This window comes from Rattus norvegicus, chromosome 3, assembly GCF_036323735.1.
Source record: "Rattus norvegicus strain BN/NHsdMcwi chromosome 3, GRCr8, whole genome shotgun sequence".
NCBI classification, from domain to species: Eukaryota; Metazoa; Chordata; class Mammalia; order Rodentia; family Muridae; genus Rattus; species Rattus norvegicus.
In genome coordinates, this window is record NC_086021.1 from 27,433,551 (window position 1) to 27,449,667 (window position 16,117).

General features: G+C 41.8%; 2 protein-coding genes across 6 annotated transcripts in view; one reads left to right on the top strand and one right to left on the bottom strand.

The window, feature by feature from the left end:
- Il36b (interleukin 36, beta) overlaps positions 1–16,117 on the bottom strand; it is a 98,365-nt gene that overhangs the window by 10,571 nt on the left and 71,677 nt on the right. Inside the window, exon 2 of one of the 3 annotated variants that reach the window (XM_063284051.1) lies at positions 12,798–13,055. The exons of the other annotated variants lie outside the window; for them this stretch is intronic. The gene's annotated coding sequence lies outside the window, so the exon portion shown is untranslated. The remainder of the gene's footprint in view (positions 1–12,797; positions 13,056–16,117) is intronic. 3 annotated transcript variants of the gene reach the window in all.
- On the top strand, positions 9,129–15,756 carry Il36rn (interleukin 36 receptor antagonist). 3 transcript variants are annotated; one of them, NM_001107814.1, is made up of 6 exons: positions 9,159–9,329; positions 9,455–9,582; positions 9,687–9,739; positions 11,810–11,895; positions 12,965–13,092; positions 13,298–15,756. In NM_001107814.1, exons 3-6 carry the CDS (start codon positions 9,708–9,710, stop codon positions 13,520–13,522), a joined length of 471 nt encoding a protein of 156 aa, NP_001101284.1. In that variant the 5' UTR covers positions 9,159–9,329; positions 9,455–9,582; positions 9,687–9,707; the 3' UTR covers positions 13,523–15,756. The 3 variants fall into 3 exon arrangements, with proteins under 3 accessions (XP_063139984.1, NP_001101284.1, XP_038961104.1); XM_063283914.1 differs by lacking the exon at positions 9,455–9,582 and having other exon boundaries at positions 9,129–9,329; positions 13,298–14,193; XM_039105176.2 differs by lacking the exon at positions 9,159–9,329 and having other exon boundaries at positions 9,430–9,739; positions 13,298–14,193.

The window sequence follows — 16,117 nt, forward strand, 5'->3', positions numbered from 1 at the left end:
TCTGTCTCATGGTCACCCTGTCTCTCAAGTCTATTCTTTAAAGTTGTTCCCTCACTCCCTCCCTATTGCCCCACAGGATGATTTTATGTGTAGCTCAACGGAGGAGGGTGGCACATCTCTGTGTTCTGTGTGTGACCCAGCAACATCTCTTCTATACTTTCAATCATGAAAACTAACCCAAAGAGGAGTCTCCCTACCCACAAGGTGGCATGCCCCAGTCCTGGGTACAGCCATTTTTCTCTGAATTAGCTTGTGTTTTGTTGTTTCTGAAACCCCATTCTTTTTACATAGTCCCTTGGTCCTTTAGGCAGATAGATTCCTGCCAGTGTTGTACCTGGGTTCCTAGCTCAGCTCTTTGCCCATTTCCACTCTATTTAAATCTATACTCTATGGTATTTTTGTACATTGAGGAATGGAGGCTAGTAGCTATGGAATTGAACTTCTACAGCACCAGGTCTACATCCTACTAATTTTATGAGCTTAGGGGAGTCTTTTCATTACATGGGTATAAAACTAGCCCTTGCCTTCTATGACCAATGACAAGACCTTTAACTGTCCTTTAACACCGTGTCTGGCACAGTAAATGTGTACCAAAGGTTACCCTTGTCAGAGATTTGAAACCCAATACCAAATCCATTTATTAGGGTGAGTTGGGTAAAGAAACAGCCCATGAACATGCAAGGTGGTATTTGATCTTGAAACCTGACTCGAATTTAGGTCAAAGTAAGCTTGGCCTCTGCCATATTCTCTTTACTACTTGCGGTAAGTACAGAAGAGGTGAGGAAACAGCAGGAAATTTTGACCATAATTGGTACTATGTGCTGACCCAGCTCTTCACAGGCTGTGCCTCATTCAGTCCTTATATCTCTGTGAGGAGAGAACTACCATCCTCTACACAAAGAAACAAAAGTTAGGTGGGATGGCATGCTGTATCAGAGATGTGGTGGAAAGAGTGACGACTATACTGGTGCTGACGTGAGTGATCGTGAAGCTGCTGCTTTGGGCAATAATGGTATAGCATAGTTGGTGTTCAAGTTCCTGCTATGTGCCAGGAACTAAACACATGTATTAACTCACTCAATAATACTATTTTCATTTTTAATCCTCGCTTTATATATGAAAATCCTAAAATACATAAATGTCTTAGGGTTTCTGTGACTGTAAAGAGACTCCATGGTGACAATGGCCTAAACTCTGAACTGTAAGCCAGCCCCAATTAAATGCTTTCCTTTATAAGAGTTGTTGTGGTCATGGTATCTGCAGAAGGAGCTGAGAGTTCTACATCTTGATTGGCAGGCAGCAGGAAAAGAGATTGACTGGGCCTCATTTGAGCATCTGAGACCTCAAGGTCCCCTAGTGACACATCTCCTCCAGCAAGGCCACATCTCCTCCAGCAAGGCCACATCTCCTCCAGCAAGGCCACATCTCCTCCAGCAAGGCCACATCTCCTCCAGCAAAGCCACATCTCCTCCAGCAAAGCCACACTTCCTAATTGTGCCAACCCCTTTGAGTCTACGGGGCCAGTCTCTTTCAAACTACTACGATAAAGATTATGTAACTCGATCAATATTCTAGGTAGTGACAGGTTTAGACTTGATCTGATGTAGTTTATACATACATATATTTAGTAATTATATAAATAAGTAGTAAGTATTTTTTGCAGGTACGGGTATCAGTCATAAATATTTATTCTCTGCTTTCATAATGTAAATGCAGCTATAGGCAATATTTCAACAAATAAACTTGGTTGTATTGCAGTAAAACTTGATTCGTAAAATAAGTAGTGGGCTGATCTTGGCCCAAAAGCCATGTTTTTTAATCCATGGTCTTTAAAAAAAAAAGGTGAGGTGGGGGGCGCCTTAGTCAGGGTTTCTATTGCTACACAAAACATCATGACCAGGAAGCAAGTTGGGGAGGAAATAGTTGCTGTTCATCACCAAAGGAAATCAGGACTGGAACTCACACAGGGCAGAAACCTGGAGGCAAGAGCTGATGCAGAGGCCATGGAAGGATGCTGCTTACTGGCTTGATCCCCCTGGCTTGCTCAGCTTAACTTTTTATAGAACCCAGGACTACCAGCCCAGGGATGGCACCACTCACAATGGCCCCTGCCCCCTTGATCAGCAATTGAAAAAATGCCTTATAGCTGGAACTCATAGAAACATTTTCTGCACAGAGGCTCCTTTCTCTGTGATAACTCCAGCTTATGTCAAGTTGACACACAAAACCAGCCAGTACAGTGGTACAAGTCTTCAATCCTAGAACTTGGAAGGCAAAATTAGGCAGATCTGTAGGAGTTTGGATCAGTCTAATCTACAAGTAAATTTTAGGAAAGCCAGGGCTGCACAGGAAAATTCAGTCTCAAACAAACAAAAAGGATGTGTGTGTGTGTGTGTGTGTGTGTGTGTGTGTGTGTGTGTGTGTGTGTGTGTTCCTGAATGTGTATATGTGGATCATGTAAGTGCAGTGCCCACAGATTTAGAACTCAGCATTAGATTTCATGGAACTGGAATTACACAGATGGTTACACACTGCCTGATACCAGTACTAGAAACTGGACCCTGGTCCTCTGCAAGAGGAACAAATCCTCTTAACTACAAGACATCTCTCCAGTTCCCCAACCCATGTTCTTAACCACCACCACCACCACCAAAATAACAAAAACATATCTATAAGCATCAAATCTCTCTGGGAAATGAAATAATAATGATAAAGTGTTAGACAACTTCTCAGTGTTTGTAGTGTGAGAAAGGATACAATTCATTCTGGTTCAGTATCTGTGTGTATAGAAACTTTCTATACTAGGAGGATCCAAAGGCCTAGGTTTCATTCATCCACAGAACTGACAGAGGAAACCTCCCCTAATGTGAGGTTAGCATCCAGAAGTACTAGGCAAGGGACTCCAACAGATAGTACCACAATATGAATTACACAATATGCTAAATGGTGGTGAGTACCATAGGGAAAATGAAGAATGGTTGGGGGAACATAGAACCAAAAACAGATGCATACAATAGTGAAGGCAAACTGAGAAGGTGGCACTAAATCAGACACCTAGAAGAGGAGAGGAAGGACCATACTGATGTCTTGGTCCAGAGCTATCTGGACAGGGAGATAAGTCAGTGCAAGGGTCGTGGGTGAAACATCCATGGCTTGTTCAAGTAAGAGAAAAGCATCCATGTTGCTGGCTCTTACTGTCTTTAATGAAAAAGGAGGGGCTAGTGAGAGCCTTACTGTGTGGGGTTTTGTAAGCAGAGTGAGAATTTAATCAGAGTGCTATGGGGACCAGAAAAATAAGGAGAGTTGACTCAGGTAGTTGAGAATTACTCTGATACTGCTTGGTGTCAACAGTTTAGGGTTCAGCTCTCTTTGTCTCATTTTTACGTTATTATATATCAGGACATGTAATGAATCTTTCTGTGTTTGATTCCACATTCATAAAACAGATAAAGATACTAACCACACAAGTATGAGAGTATGAAGTGAAAAAGTGAGATTAAACCATTAACCTAAGTCTAGGGGACACTGGACTGTTTGTGCCTATCTGCTCAGGAAGTGAATACACTGTTATTTCAAAGGCACTGCCATTCTCACAAAAGCGGTGATAAGCCACCTGGGAGACATTACCCCTTTCTCTTTGAGTGTATCTGGTTTTATATGGAGGTCCAAGATCCACTTGTATTTGAGCTTTGTACAAGGCAATAAAAATTGATTGATTTGCATTCTTCTACCTGCTGACCTCCAGTTGAACCAACACCGTTTGTTGAAAAGGCTGTCTTTTTTCCTCTGGATGGTTTTAGCTCCTTTGTCAAAGATCAAGTGACCATAGGTGTGTGCATTAATTTCTGGGTCTTCAGTTCTATTCCATTGATCTACCTGCCTGTCTCTGTACCAATACCATACAGCTTTTTAACACTATTGCTCTGTAATATAGCTGGAAGTTAGGGATGGTGAGTCCCCCAGAAGTTCTTTTGTTGAGAGTTTTTTTGTTATTCTAAATTAGTTTGCAAATTGCTCTTTCTAACTCTATGAAGAATTGAATTGGAATTTTGATGGGGATTCCACTGAATCAGTAGATTTGCTTTTGGCAAAATGGCCATTTGTACTATATTAATCCTGCCAGTACATGAGCATGGGAGATCTTTCCATTCTCTGAGATCTTCAATTTCTTTCTTCAGAAACTTGAAGTTCTTGTCATACAGATCTTTCACTTGCTTGGGTAAAGTTTATATTATTTCTGACTATTGCAAAGGGTGTCATTTCCCTAATTTTTTTCTCAGCCTGTTTATCCTTTAAGAGAAAGGTTACTGATTTGTTTGCGTTAATTTTATATCCAGCCACTTTGCTGAAGTTGTTTATCAGCTGTACAAGTTCTCTGGTGAAATTTTTGTGGTCACCTATGTACACTGTTAAATCACCTACAAATAGTGATATTTTGACTTCTTCCTTTCCAGTTTGTATCACTTTGACTTTTTTGTTAACTAATTGCTCTGGCTAAAACTTCAAGTACTATATTGAATAGGTAGGGAGAGAGTGGGCAGCCTTAACTAGTCCCTGATTTTAGTGGGATTGCTTCAAGTTCCTGTTCATTTGCTTTGATGTTGGCTACTGACTTGCTGTATATTGATTTTTACTATGTTTAGATGTGGATCTTGAATTCCTGATCTTTCCAAGACTTTTATCATGAAGGGGTGTTGAATTTTGTCAAATGATCATGTGGTTTTTTTTTTCTTTGAGCTTGTTTATATAGTGGGTTATGTTGAGGGATTTCCATATATTGGACCATTCCTCCAGAGTTTCACTGTGTATCTGTTTAGTTTCTTATTCCATGATCTGTCTATTGATGAACATGGGGTGTTGAAGTCACCCACTATTATTGTGTGAGCTGCAATGTGTGCTTTGAGTTTAAGTTTCTTTTATGAATGTGGGTGCCTTGCATTTGGAGTATAGATATTCTGAATTGAGAGTGCATCTTGGCAGATTTTTCCTTTGATGAGGATGAAGTGTCCTGCCTTATCTTTTTTGATAACTTTTGATTGAAAGTCAATTTTATTCAATATTAGAATGGCTACTTCAGCTTGTTTCTTGAGACCATTTGCTTGGAAAAATTTTCCCAGCCTTTTACTCTGAGGAAGTGCCGCCTTTGTAATTGAAGTATGTTTCCTGTATGGAGCAAAATTCTGGATTTACATATGTCAGTCTATGTTTTTGTTGGGGAATTGAATCCATTGATGTTGAGAGCTATTAGGGACCAATGATTTTTGTTTCCTATTACTTTTGTTCTTAGAAGTGTGAATTATGTTCGTGTGGCTATCTCCTTTTGGGTTAGTTGAAGGAAGTCTACTTTCTTGCCTTTTCTAGGGTTTAGTTTCCCTCCTTGTGTTGGAGTTTTCCATCAATTTTCCTTTGTAGGGCTGGATTTGTGGAAAGATAATGTGTAAATTTGGTTTTGTCATAGAATATCTTGGTTTCTCAGTCTACGTTAATTGAGGGTTTTGCTGGATACAGTAGCCTGGGCTGGCATTTGTGTTCTCTTAGGGTCTGTATGACATCTGCTCAAGATCTACTGGTTTTTATAGTTTCTGGTGAGAAATCTGGTGTAATTCTGCCTTTATATGTTACTTGACCTTTTTCACTTACTGCTTTTATTATTCTTTTTTTGTTTAGTGCATTTGATGTTTTGACTGTTATGTGACTGGAGGACTTTCTTTTCCCATCCAATCTATTTGGAGTTCTGTAGGCTTCTTGTATGCTTATGGGCATTTCTTTCTTTAGATTAGGGCAGTTTTCTTCTATAGTTTTGTTGAAGACATTTACTGGCCCTTTAAGTTGGGAGTCTTCACTCTCTTCTATATCTATTATCCTTAGGTTTGATCTTCTCATTGTGTCCTGGATTTCCTGAATGTTTTGGGTTAGGAGCTTTTTGTGTTTTACATTTTCTTTGATGGTTGTGTCAATGTTTTCTATGGTATATTCTGCTCCTGAGATTCTTTCTTCTATCTCTTGTATTCTGTTGGTAAAGCTTGCATCTATGACTCCTGATCTCTTTCCTAAGTTTTCTATCTCCAGGATTGTCTCCCTTTGTGATTTCTTTATTGTTTCTATTTCCATTTTTAGATCCTGAATGGTTTTGTTCAATTCCTTCACCTATTTGGTTGTGTTTTCCTATAACTCTTTAAGAGATTTTTTTGTTTCCTCTTTAAGGACTTCTACCTGTTTACCTGTGTTGTCCTGTATTTCTTTAAGGGAGTTATATATGTACTTCTTAAAGTCTGCTAACATCATCATGAGATGTGATTTTAAATCAAAATCTTGCTTTTCCAGTGTTTTGGGGTATCCAGGACTTCTTATGGTGGGAGAACTGGGTTCTGAAGATGCCAAAATGATAAACAGGCTGAGAAAGAAATTCAGGAAACAACTCCTTTCACTATAGCCAAAGATAGTATAAAATATCTTGGGGTAACTTTAATCAAACAAGTGAAAGATCTTTATGATAAGAACTTCAAATCTCTCAAAAAAGAAACCAAAGAAGATCTCAGAAAATGGAGAGATCTCCCATGCTCATGAATTGGCAGAATTAACTAGTAAAAATGGCCAACCTACCAAAGGCAATCTACAGATTCAATGCAATCCCCATCAAAATCTGAAGTCAATTCTTCATAGAGTTAGAAAGAGCAATTTGCAAATTAATTTGGAATAACAAAAAACCCAAGATAGTGAAAACTATCTTCAACAATAAAAGAACTTCTGGGAGATTCACCATCCCTAACTTTCAGCTATATTACAGAGCAATAGTGTTAAAAAAAAAAAAAAGCTATGTGGTATTGGTACAGAGACAGGCAAGTAGATCAATGGAATAGAATTGAAGACCCAGAAATGAATGCACATACTTATGGTCACTTGATCTTTGACAAAGGAACTAAAACCATCCAGTGGAAAAATAGAAAGCATCTTCAATAAATGGAGCTGGTCTAACTGGCTGTCTGTATGTATAAAAATAAAAATTGTCCTGTATTTTTCACCATGCACAAAGCTCAAGTCCAAATGGATCTTGGTCCTCCAAATAAAACCAGATACACTGAATTTCATAGAAGAGAAAGTGGGAAAGAACCTGAACTCATTGACATAGGGGGAAATTTTCTAAACACAACTCCAATGGCTCATGGTCTAAGATCAAGAATTGATAAATGGAATCTCATGAAACTGGAAAGCTTCTGTAAAGCAAAGGACATAGTCAATAAGACAAATTGGCATCCTACAGATAGGGAAAATAATCTTCACTAACCTCACATCTGATAGAAGGATAATATATAAAATATATAAAGAACTCAAGAAGCTAACCACCAAAAAACCAAACAGCCCAATCAAAAAGTGGAGTATAGAACTAAATGGAGAATTCACAACAGAGGAATCTCGAATGGCTGAGAAGCACCTAAAGAAATGTTCAAAGTCCTTAGTGATCAGAGAAATGCAAATCAAAATGACCCTGAGATTCCACTTCACACCAGTCAGAATGGCTAAGATCAAAACCTCAGGTAAAAACACACGTTGGCGAAGATGTAGAGAAAGAGGAACACTTTTCCATTTCTGGTAGTATTGCAAACTGGTACAACCACACAGGAAATCAATTTGGAGGTTCCTCACAAAATTGGAAATAAACCCACCTAAAGACCCAGAAATACTAGTCTTGGGAATATACCCAAAAGATGCCCCACCATGCCACAGGGATACATGTTCTACTATGTTCATAGCAGCCTTATTTGTGATAGCCAGAAGCTGGAAACAACCCAGATGTCCCAAGACAGAAGAATGGATACAGAAAATGTGGTTCATTTACACAATGGAATACTACCAAGCTATTAAGAACAAGGACATCCTGGATTTTGCAGGCAAGTGGATGGAACTAGAAAATATCATCCTGGGTGAGATAACTCAGACCCAAAAGGACATGCACAGTATGTTCTCACTAATAAGTGGATATTAGCCAAACAAAAAAAAAAAAAACAAAAAAAGTACAGACTACCTAAGATACAGTCCACAGAACTCAACAAGGTCAACAAGCTAAAGGGTCTAGGTGAGGATGCCTCAGTTCCACTTGGGAGGCAAAGGGGATGGGGGTGGGAGGGAAAGGGGAACATGATCTGGTATTGAGTGAGGGAAAAGGACTGAAGCCCTGAGGGCCAGCAGAAAGAATAGAAACAGGTGACCTCGGGAAGAAGGAGGTTGGGAGGAATGTACCAGAGACCTGGGAAGTGAGGGACTCTCAGGACCCTAGATGAAATGCCCTACTATGGGGAAAGGGAGCTTATTGAACCCACCTTTAGCAGAAAAACAGGACATCAAGTGAGGGATGGGGTTGCTATCCTACAGTCTGGCTTTTTTTAATGAAACAATATTGACTTCTCTGACAGATAGGAACAATCTTGCTTAAACTTTATTTTGCCTATAGGCTGCTTCTTCCTAAAACTGTTTTGTTTTTGCAAATATTATAGTGTTGTTTCTACTTAGTCAAATAGTAGTCCATCTAACAATTTTATGTAAGGCAGCTTCTACATTCAATTTACTTTCCTGAAAGACATTTGCCACAGTAACAACCAATAGTTTGCAGGAAGAATCAAAACTTGAACATTTTTGTTATGCACTGATGCTTACCTTTAATTCTGTTAGTTTATAGAGGTATTAAAAACATATCAGTTATTTTATATAATTACATATTGTTTTACTAACCAAGTATTTAAGACAGGCAAAGTATATAATTGTGGCAGTTTGTCACACATAGTATTCTATAGCAAAAGCAAACAAGCAAACAAGCCCAGCTTCAGGAAGGATCAATAAGATAAGTGGATGAGTAGAAGACTAGAGCTATGTACACTTACATGTTATTATCATGTTTGGTATAGGAAGATATTCTGCTAAAGATGTGGGTTAAAAAAGTATACTTTCTGTAGTGTTGCTGAATGGAAAGTTGCCTGTGGTTAAATGTGTTCAAAGGAAAAGGTATTGGCACTTTCTGTAATGCATCCAAAGGCAAGTCAGCATGCATATTTTTCTTTATTGCTTGTCTGGATTTTCTGGTTTTTCTACAACTGTTGCCTAAACATTCCTAAGCAGATCTCCGCCTCCAACAGCTCCATAGGTCTGGCAAAGGCAGGAAGAAGGGACTGAAGGAAGGGAAAGAGAAAGAGAGAGAAGAAAGAAGGTTGCTCTGACTTTCTGGATCTACTTTCTGAAGTAGCTGAGTGTACCTGGAGAATTGGAAAGGCCAGAGAAAGTCCTTCTGAATCTTTGGAAGAAGGCTGACTGTTGAAGCTTCCTTCATTGAGAGATAGGTGAGAACGACAGCAGGTGCTTTTGGAAGTTTGGGATGGTGTGAAACCATTCTGGGAAAACCTGCTCCTCCCTAGTGAGTTTCAGGCTCCTCCCTGGATCATTAGTGTATTTCATGTACTTAAAGGACCACGGCATCTTGGAGAAGCAAGCAGTCATCCACAGGCTCCTATCTGGAGAAAGGGGAGATCTGATGGATGCTTTGTGGGGTCTTTCCTAACTTCCAGATCCAGAATCTCCTCCTTCACACAGGCTGTTCACAAACTGACAGACTCTGGAGCATGCTTTCTACTCAAGCCTCCCTCAGATTTTCCAGATTTGCCTTTGCCTAAAATTTCCTGCTGTTTGTTTCAAAATAGGGTCTACATATCGTGGAGCTCATGATGGTTCTGAGTGGGGCACTATGCTTCCGGTGAGTATTTGGTCATCTGATTTGGTGGTGTCCTCAGAAAAGTGACTTTCAAGTAGACAAGAAGGACTGTTCTCTCATCTGGGCTATCACAGGTAGCTAGGAAGATAGGATATTTTTTGGAATTCTTTTGACCTTCTTCAGACTGGGAAAAACTAAGCAGGATCCTCACAGGTTCCTGATTCTAAGAGTGTGGAATGGGGGATGGGACAAGTAACTGGTTTAGCGCTGCAGCCTGTCATCTTTGGTGAGCAGAGTCAGTGTCCCTTAGAGAGCTCCACTATTGCCTCCATGATGATGAATTAGCATCAGTCCAGACACTGTACTAATTTCTCCATGATCCTTGCTGGAGATGGGAGTAACAGTCCCTCCGTGGGATGCACTGAGCTCAGCATCTTACTACAGATTTTATAGCAGCAGATGACAATGCTCCTTACTCTCACTGGACTCAGTTTATAACTTGTCAGCCCTCTGTATCTGTGGTTTCTACAATCACAGATTCAGCAAACTGATTGAAAATATTAGGAAAAATTGCATCTGTGGTGCGCATATACAGACCTCCCAGTTACTCTTCCCATAAATAATACATTACAGTTATATAGAAATGGTTAGTGTATTCAGGAGGATAGATATCAGTTAGAGGCAAATACTACAGCCATTTGATCTAATGGCCTTAGCACCTGTGGGTTTTAGTTTCTGCAGGGGTCCTAGAACCAATTCTTATGCTAACAAAGTGTTGGAGAATCTCCTGAAGTGTGTGCTCTGAGGCTCAGCCCCATGAAATGGTTTGTGTAAAAGTGCTCTAAGAATGAGGGTGTGGAATGAAACCTCCTCATCATGTTTGGCTGGGAAGATGGCTCCACAGAAGCAGAAAGACATTCATGTTGGGAAAATGTGACTTCCAGAATGTATATCTTCAGAATCCACATAAAAGTCTAGTGTGTGTCTGAGGCCAACCTCTAATCTTAGCACCTGAATGGAGAGACAGGACATCCCTGGGGCAAGCTGACTAGACTAGTCTAATTGGAAAGATCCAGGTTCAACAAGAGTCCCTGCCTTAGCAAATAAAGTGGTGCAGGGTTAGGAAAGACACCCAACGTGGGGTTGCAGCCTCCATGTACATACTCAAACTTGTGGGCATGCATACACATACACCAACACATATGTGAACATGAAGACACATATGCACACCGTACACATACAGATGCAAAAAATGTTCGGCTAGACATCAAGACAATTTTACACTGCAGAGGTCTATTGTAGAATAAAATTTTCATCTTACAGAATCTCAGAAAATCAGCTGAGAAGTAACTTTGAAAAATAAAACTTAAAAGAAAGTCCCCAGGATAAAATATATGGCCATATGGACTCAAACATGCTGTGAAATGTTCAGTCGGATTAGAAATGAGAGGTAGAGTCAGCAGAACTATGAGTATGAGGCCAACCTGGTCTATAGAAGGAGTTTCAGGCCAGTCAGGACTACACAATGAGATCCTGTCTCAAAAACAAAACAAAAAGGTGAGCATCAGATTTTAATCAGGAAGAGGCCTGGTTGTTATTTAACCCTCTGCTATGGTTTAGCAATGAAGAGAGTCACACTCAGAGCAAAAAGGAATTTTGTTTGTTCCAACTCATATCCAAACCTTCCCAGTAAGAGTTAGCGCAGGTAAGACCCTCTTCTGCTCATAGAGATTCCCGCAGGGGTTAAACATGTCCAAACAACTTTCAGGTCGTAAGACAGGTTTAGGATAAGAAGCCTGTGAATCAGGGGAATCAATGAAGATAGAGAAGTGGTCCTGGCTTTGAAGAGTCTAAGGCTCCAACCCACAGGGGCCCAACAGAGCATATGTAAAAGATTTAATGTGGGGAAGTAACAGACTTCAGGTACAGATGAGAAGAAGGGAGAGAGAGTCAGTCATCTTGCAGAGCTAGGCCTGAAAGTTGCATGACTATGTAACTGTGGAAATAGAGCGAGACAAAGTGCCTGAATTTGGGGGATCCTTCTGGAGCCAAGGCAAGGTAAGACATCCATCTCTATCCTTTATGGAGGCTTGTTTCTTCCTGGTGTTTCAGAATGAAGGATTCAGCCTTGAAGGTACTGTATCTGCACAATAACCAGCTGCTGGCTGGAGGATTGCATGCGGGGAAGGTAATTAAAGGTTGGTATCTATGAGTCCTAGGTCTCTGTACTCTCTTGGGGTATGTGTTTAGAAGCCCTTAAATGATTCTGTAAACCAGTGGCAGGTCTACAAACCACAGGATTACCAAGTCAGATAGGGAGTCATAAAACAGGCTTTAAACAAAGTGGAAACCTTGGTAAAGCATCTGTGTAGAGGTGGAGTATTTTCCAGGACAAATGGCCTGTGATTCTATCATAGGCTTTTGAATATTCTGCCTCCACAGGAGCCAATACTTGGCAGAAGACGAAAATAGATCTTCATTCCCACTTAAGTGAGCTCTGCTCTTCCATGTGCTCCCCAGAGAGCCCACAGACATGAGATCTGGACAGTGGGACCACCCTCTGGCCTCCTGCTTACTTATGGTGCCCTCTGACTTTGGCAGGCCTACAACAATACATACGTGTTTACTTGGGCATCCTTAGGAGATATAAAAGCTGAACATACCCTTTGTTGCATTGTGTGTACATATGTGTATATGAGAACACTACATGAAGGTTTATCTATAAGTGAACGCATGCATAAGCTCATGCATATAAATATGTGTGTAAGCATATGTGTGCATACAATATGCATATAAACATTGTCTTGTGTGTGCCTATAAATGTGTACATATTTTTATTATGTACTATTTATGGGGGTACATACATATGTGTAATTGTATCTACGTACATATGCATGTATCAATGTAATGTGTGTGCATGTGTGATATGTAGTGAAGACTGAAATCCTGTTCTGTTCACAGAAATCCCACAGAGGCTATAGAACTCTAACAGGACAATACAAGAAGCAGAAAAGAGGCCTGGGAGCTGGGGGAGGGGGCGGAATTTGGAGAATTTCTCCAATTTGGCCTTATAAAAGAGAGATTGAGTAGAATAGTGTACCTGTGTTCCTGTGCTGCGATGTCTTATCTGGGCCAGGTGGCAGGATATTAGCCTTATCCATGTGTGGGGACGGAGGATGCCTCACTCTGGCTCTACTTCCCTTGAGCCCCTACTCAGAGAGAGTGGACAGGACACCCAAGCTCCTGCCTCTTGCCTTTTTCCTCTAGGTGAGGAGATCAGCGTTGTCCCAAATCGGGCACTGGATGCCAGTCTGTCCCCTGTAATCCTGGGTGTTCAAGGAGGAAGCCAGTGCCTGTCCTGTGGGACAGAGAAAGAGCCAATTCTGAAACTTGAGGTGAGTCTTACGGCGGCATCTTCCGGGCCTGAGCTGGGAGACGCAGAGAACACCCAGGCTGCCACTCAGGCTAAGTTCCTTTGGATGCTGCTGAAGGCACCAAAAGGTCTACTCTAAGGACCTTTTTCCTTGCCCAGTTTAGCACCGCCCCGTCTCCGCCACTTGCCCACTCCTGTGTCTCATCCTTCATGCCCCTTTTCTACAGCCAGTGAACATTATGGAGCTCTACCTCGGGACCAAGGAATCAAAGAGCTTCACCTTCTACCGGCGCGATCTGGGTCTTACCTCTAGCTTCGAGTCTGCTGCCTACCCAGGCTGGTTTCTCTGTACCTCACCCGAAGCTGACCAACCCGTCAGGCTCACTCAGATCTCTGAGGACCCCGCCTGGGATGCTCCCATCACAGACTTCTACTTTCAACAGTGTGACTAGGGCTGTGTGGTTCCCCAAACTCCCTAAGCAGAGGTGGTCGTAGAGGAGCCCCATATTGGGTAACTTACTCCTCTCCTTCCTCACAGGACTACTGCTTCTGACTTCTAAGGCACATAGGCACTCTCTTCTCCTGTGTCCCAGTGCTGGCAAATCTTCTGGTATTTGGAGCCCAATGTGTAGATTCTTTCCAATTAGATGGTACTGCCTCTGGTATGGAATCCAACAGAAACCACAAAGGACCAACACAGAGCAACATAAAAATAGTCTTGGGTGAGGGAGAGGTGGGAATTATTCATGCATAGTAAGATCTGACACAGTACCTCAGAAGTCCTGCCATCCCCATCTGTCCAGGAGAACAAGGGGGCACCAAGACTTTTCTGACTGGCTGGGCCCTTTCCCTTGATCTTGCTGCTGACATCTGCTGCCTGTCTCATCCTTGCCTTCATTTTCTGGCCTTGGACTGAGAGGATGATGTCAGGATAGAGGACAGAAGGTGGCCAGGCACACTGTCCTGGTTTGAAACCAGAGGTACAATAAAAATTCATGATTCTTGTCTCCACTCACATAAGAAGAAGCTTGTGAACAATAGGTGGGGAGAGATTGCTACTAAATAACTCATCTTGTAATTTCATCTTAATTAAAATATACTTATCTATATTATACATTTTAAAGGTGGTCTGGAGTGTTTACATCAATTGTAGCCATGTCCAAGTGAGAGCAAGACAGGTGACTTTTCCTTTTATCTGTGTCTATTACCTTTTCCCTTATGGAGGTGGGTCGTTTGTATAATAATAAAAAAGGAATCAATATAGAGGGAAGTGAAACAGACAAAGTTTCTGGTCATCCTCACCATCTGCTGAGTGAAATCCAAACTGAGCTCGGCTACTCTAAGTGGCAAGGAGCAGGGAGCAAGGGGCAGACCCTAGAAAAGCTAGGAAGAATGTGATGGGTTCGTGCTAGAATCTCCTGGGTAAGGTATTTACAGAAGAAATAAAGGAAAGAAGAAAGGAGTGGAGGGAGGGAAAAGAAGGAAGGGAAGGAAAGGAAAGGGGAAAGACTATCCTGTGCTTTAACCTGGGATGGTGACAAACTCCTGGAATTCCAAGGAATCACAGCTAACTTCCTAGAGGGCTACTGTGCTGGTTTGAAAGTTTCCTCCTCAAATTTATGTCCCTCCCAAATCTACTATGATCTTAAACGTAAAGTGCTGGACTGATGTCTTTTGAAAATAATGTAGACACAGAAGGGGCAGAGGGGAAAGGCCCACATGAGACAGAGGCAAAGGTTGAAGTGACTTGGCTGCCACAGCCAGAGGGCCACGGACTGTGCAAACCACCAGCAGCAAGAAAGAGGAGAGAATCCAGAGAGTACAGATGGAGAGACCCCTGGCTCCAGCTGCATGTGAAACAGAAGATGGCCTTGCTGGGCACCAATGGAAGGAGAAGCCCTTGGTCCTGACAAGACTCGACACCCAGTATAGAGGAATGTCAGGGTGGGGAGGCCAGAAGGGGTGGGTGGATGGGTGGAAGAACACCCTCATAGAAGGAGGAGGGGATAGAGGATTTACGGATGGGAAACCAGGAAAGGGGATAACATTTGAAATGCAAAAAAAAAAAATTAAAAATCCTCTGGGGGAGAAAGGGGGTGGGGAGGAAAGGTTCCTTTCTAGGGCATCTGAGAGAGCGCTGCCTTGCTGACACCTTAGTCTCAACCTTCTGGTCCCCTGCACAGAATACACTGCCACTGCTCTAAGTTACTAAGTGTGAAGTCATTGGTGCTAGCAGCTGGAGGGACTGAATGGAGCTGGTAGTGGTCTCTACTTCCTCAAGTCTACTCCCTCTGATGCTCTGCCATATTACCTCTGGGCTAGTGAAATATGGCAGAGGTGCCAGCAGGCTACTACAGAGAGTGGTTCTGAAAGACACTTTAATGGCTTTGGAGGGCCTGGTCTTTCTCTTCACACTGGGGCAAGCCAGTTTCTATGCTATAAGCAACCCCTTAGAGAGAGCATATGAGGGAAGCTAGTCACCCATGGACAACAGCTGAATGTATGAGCTCAGGAGCATGGCCTGCCCTGCAGCCATTGCAAGCCAGATGCTGTCTTGATTGCAGCCTCATAAGAAACTGAAGCAGCACTGCCCCCACCCAGCTGCTCCAAGGCAAAGGTTTCCCCACAGAAACCCCATGAACTAAACATGTTGCTTTTAGATTCTGCAGAAAGTTGATAAGCTGCAATAAATAATATTCAAAGAAAGAGAAGCATACGCAGTTACTTTATTGTGATCAAAACTTTATGTCTCCACTCCTTCCATTTTCCTTCTCAGAATCAACACCAGCCTTTCACTAACCCAAAGAGCCTATTTAATGCAGGTCATGCTTCGCTTGTCAACTGTTAGCTGCTCCTATAATGTCCAATTCCTCTTCGACCAATGCTGCATCTCCCACCTGCACACCAGGATGTCTCTCACATTCCTATCTAAAACATTGGGGACTAAGAGTGAAAGCAAAAGAAGGGGTCCATATCAGAAGCCCAGGTATTTGCTGTAAAACACACTTGTCAGGCAAGTTTGACAGGCTTACTTACAATTTGTAGAA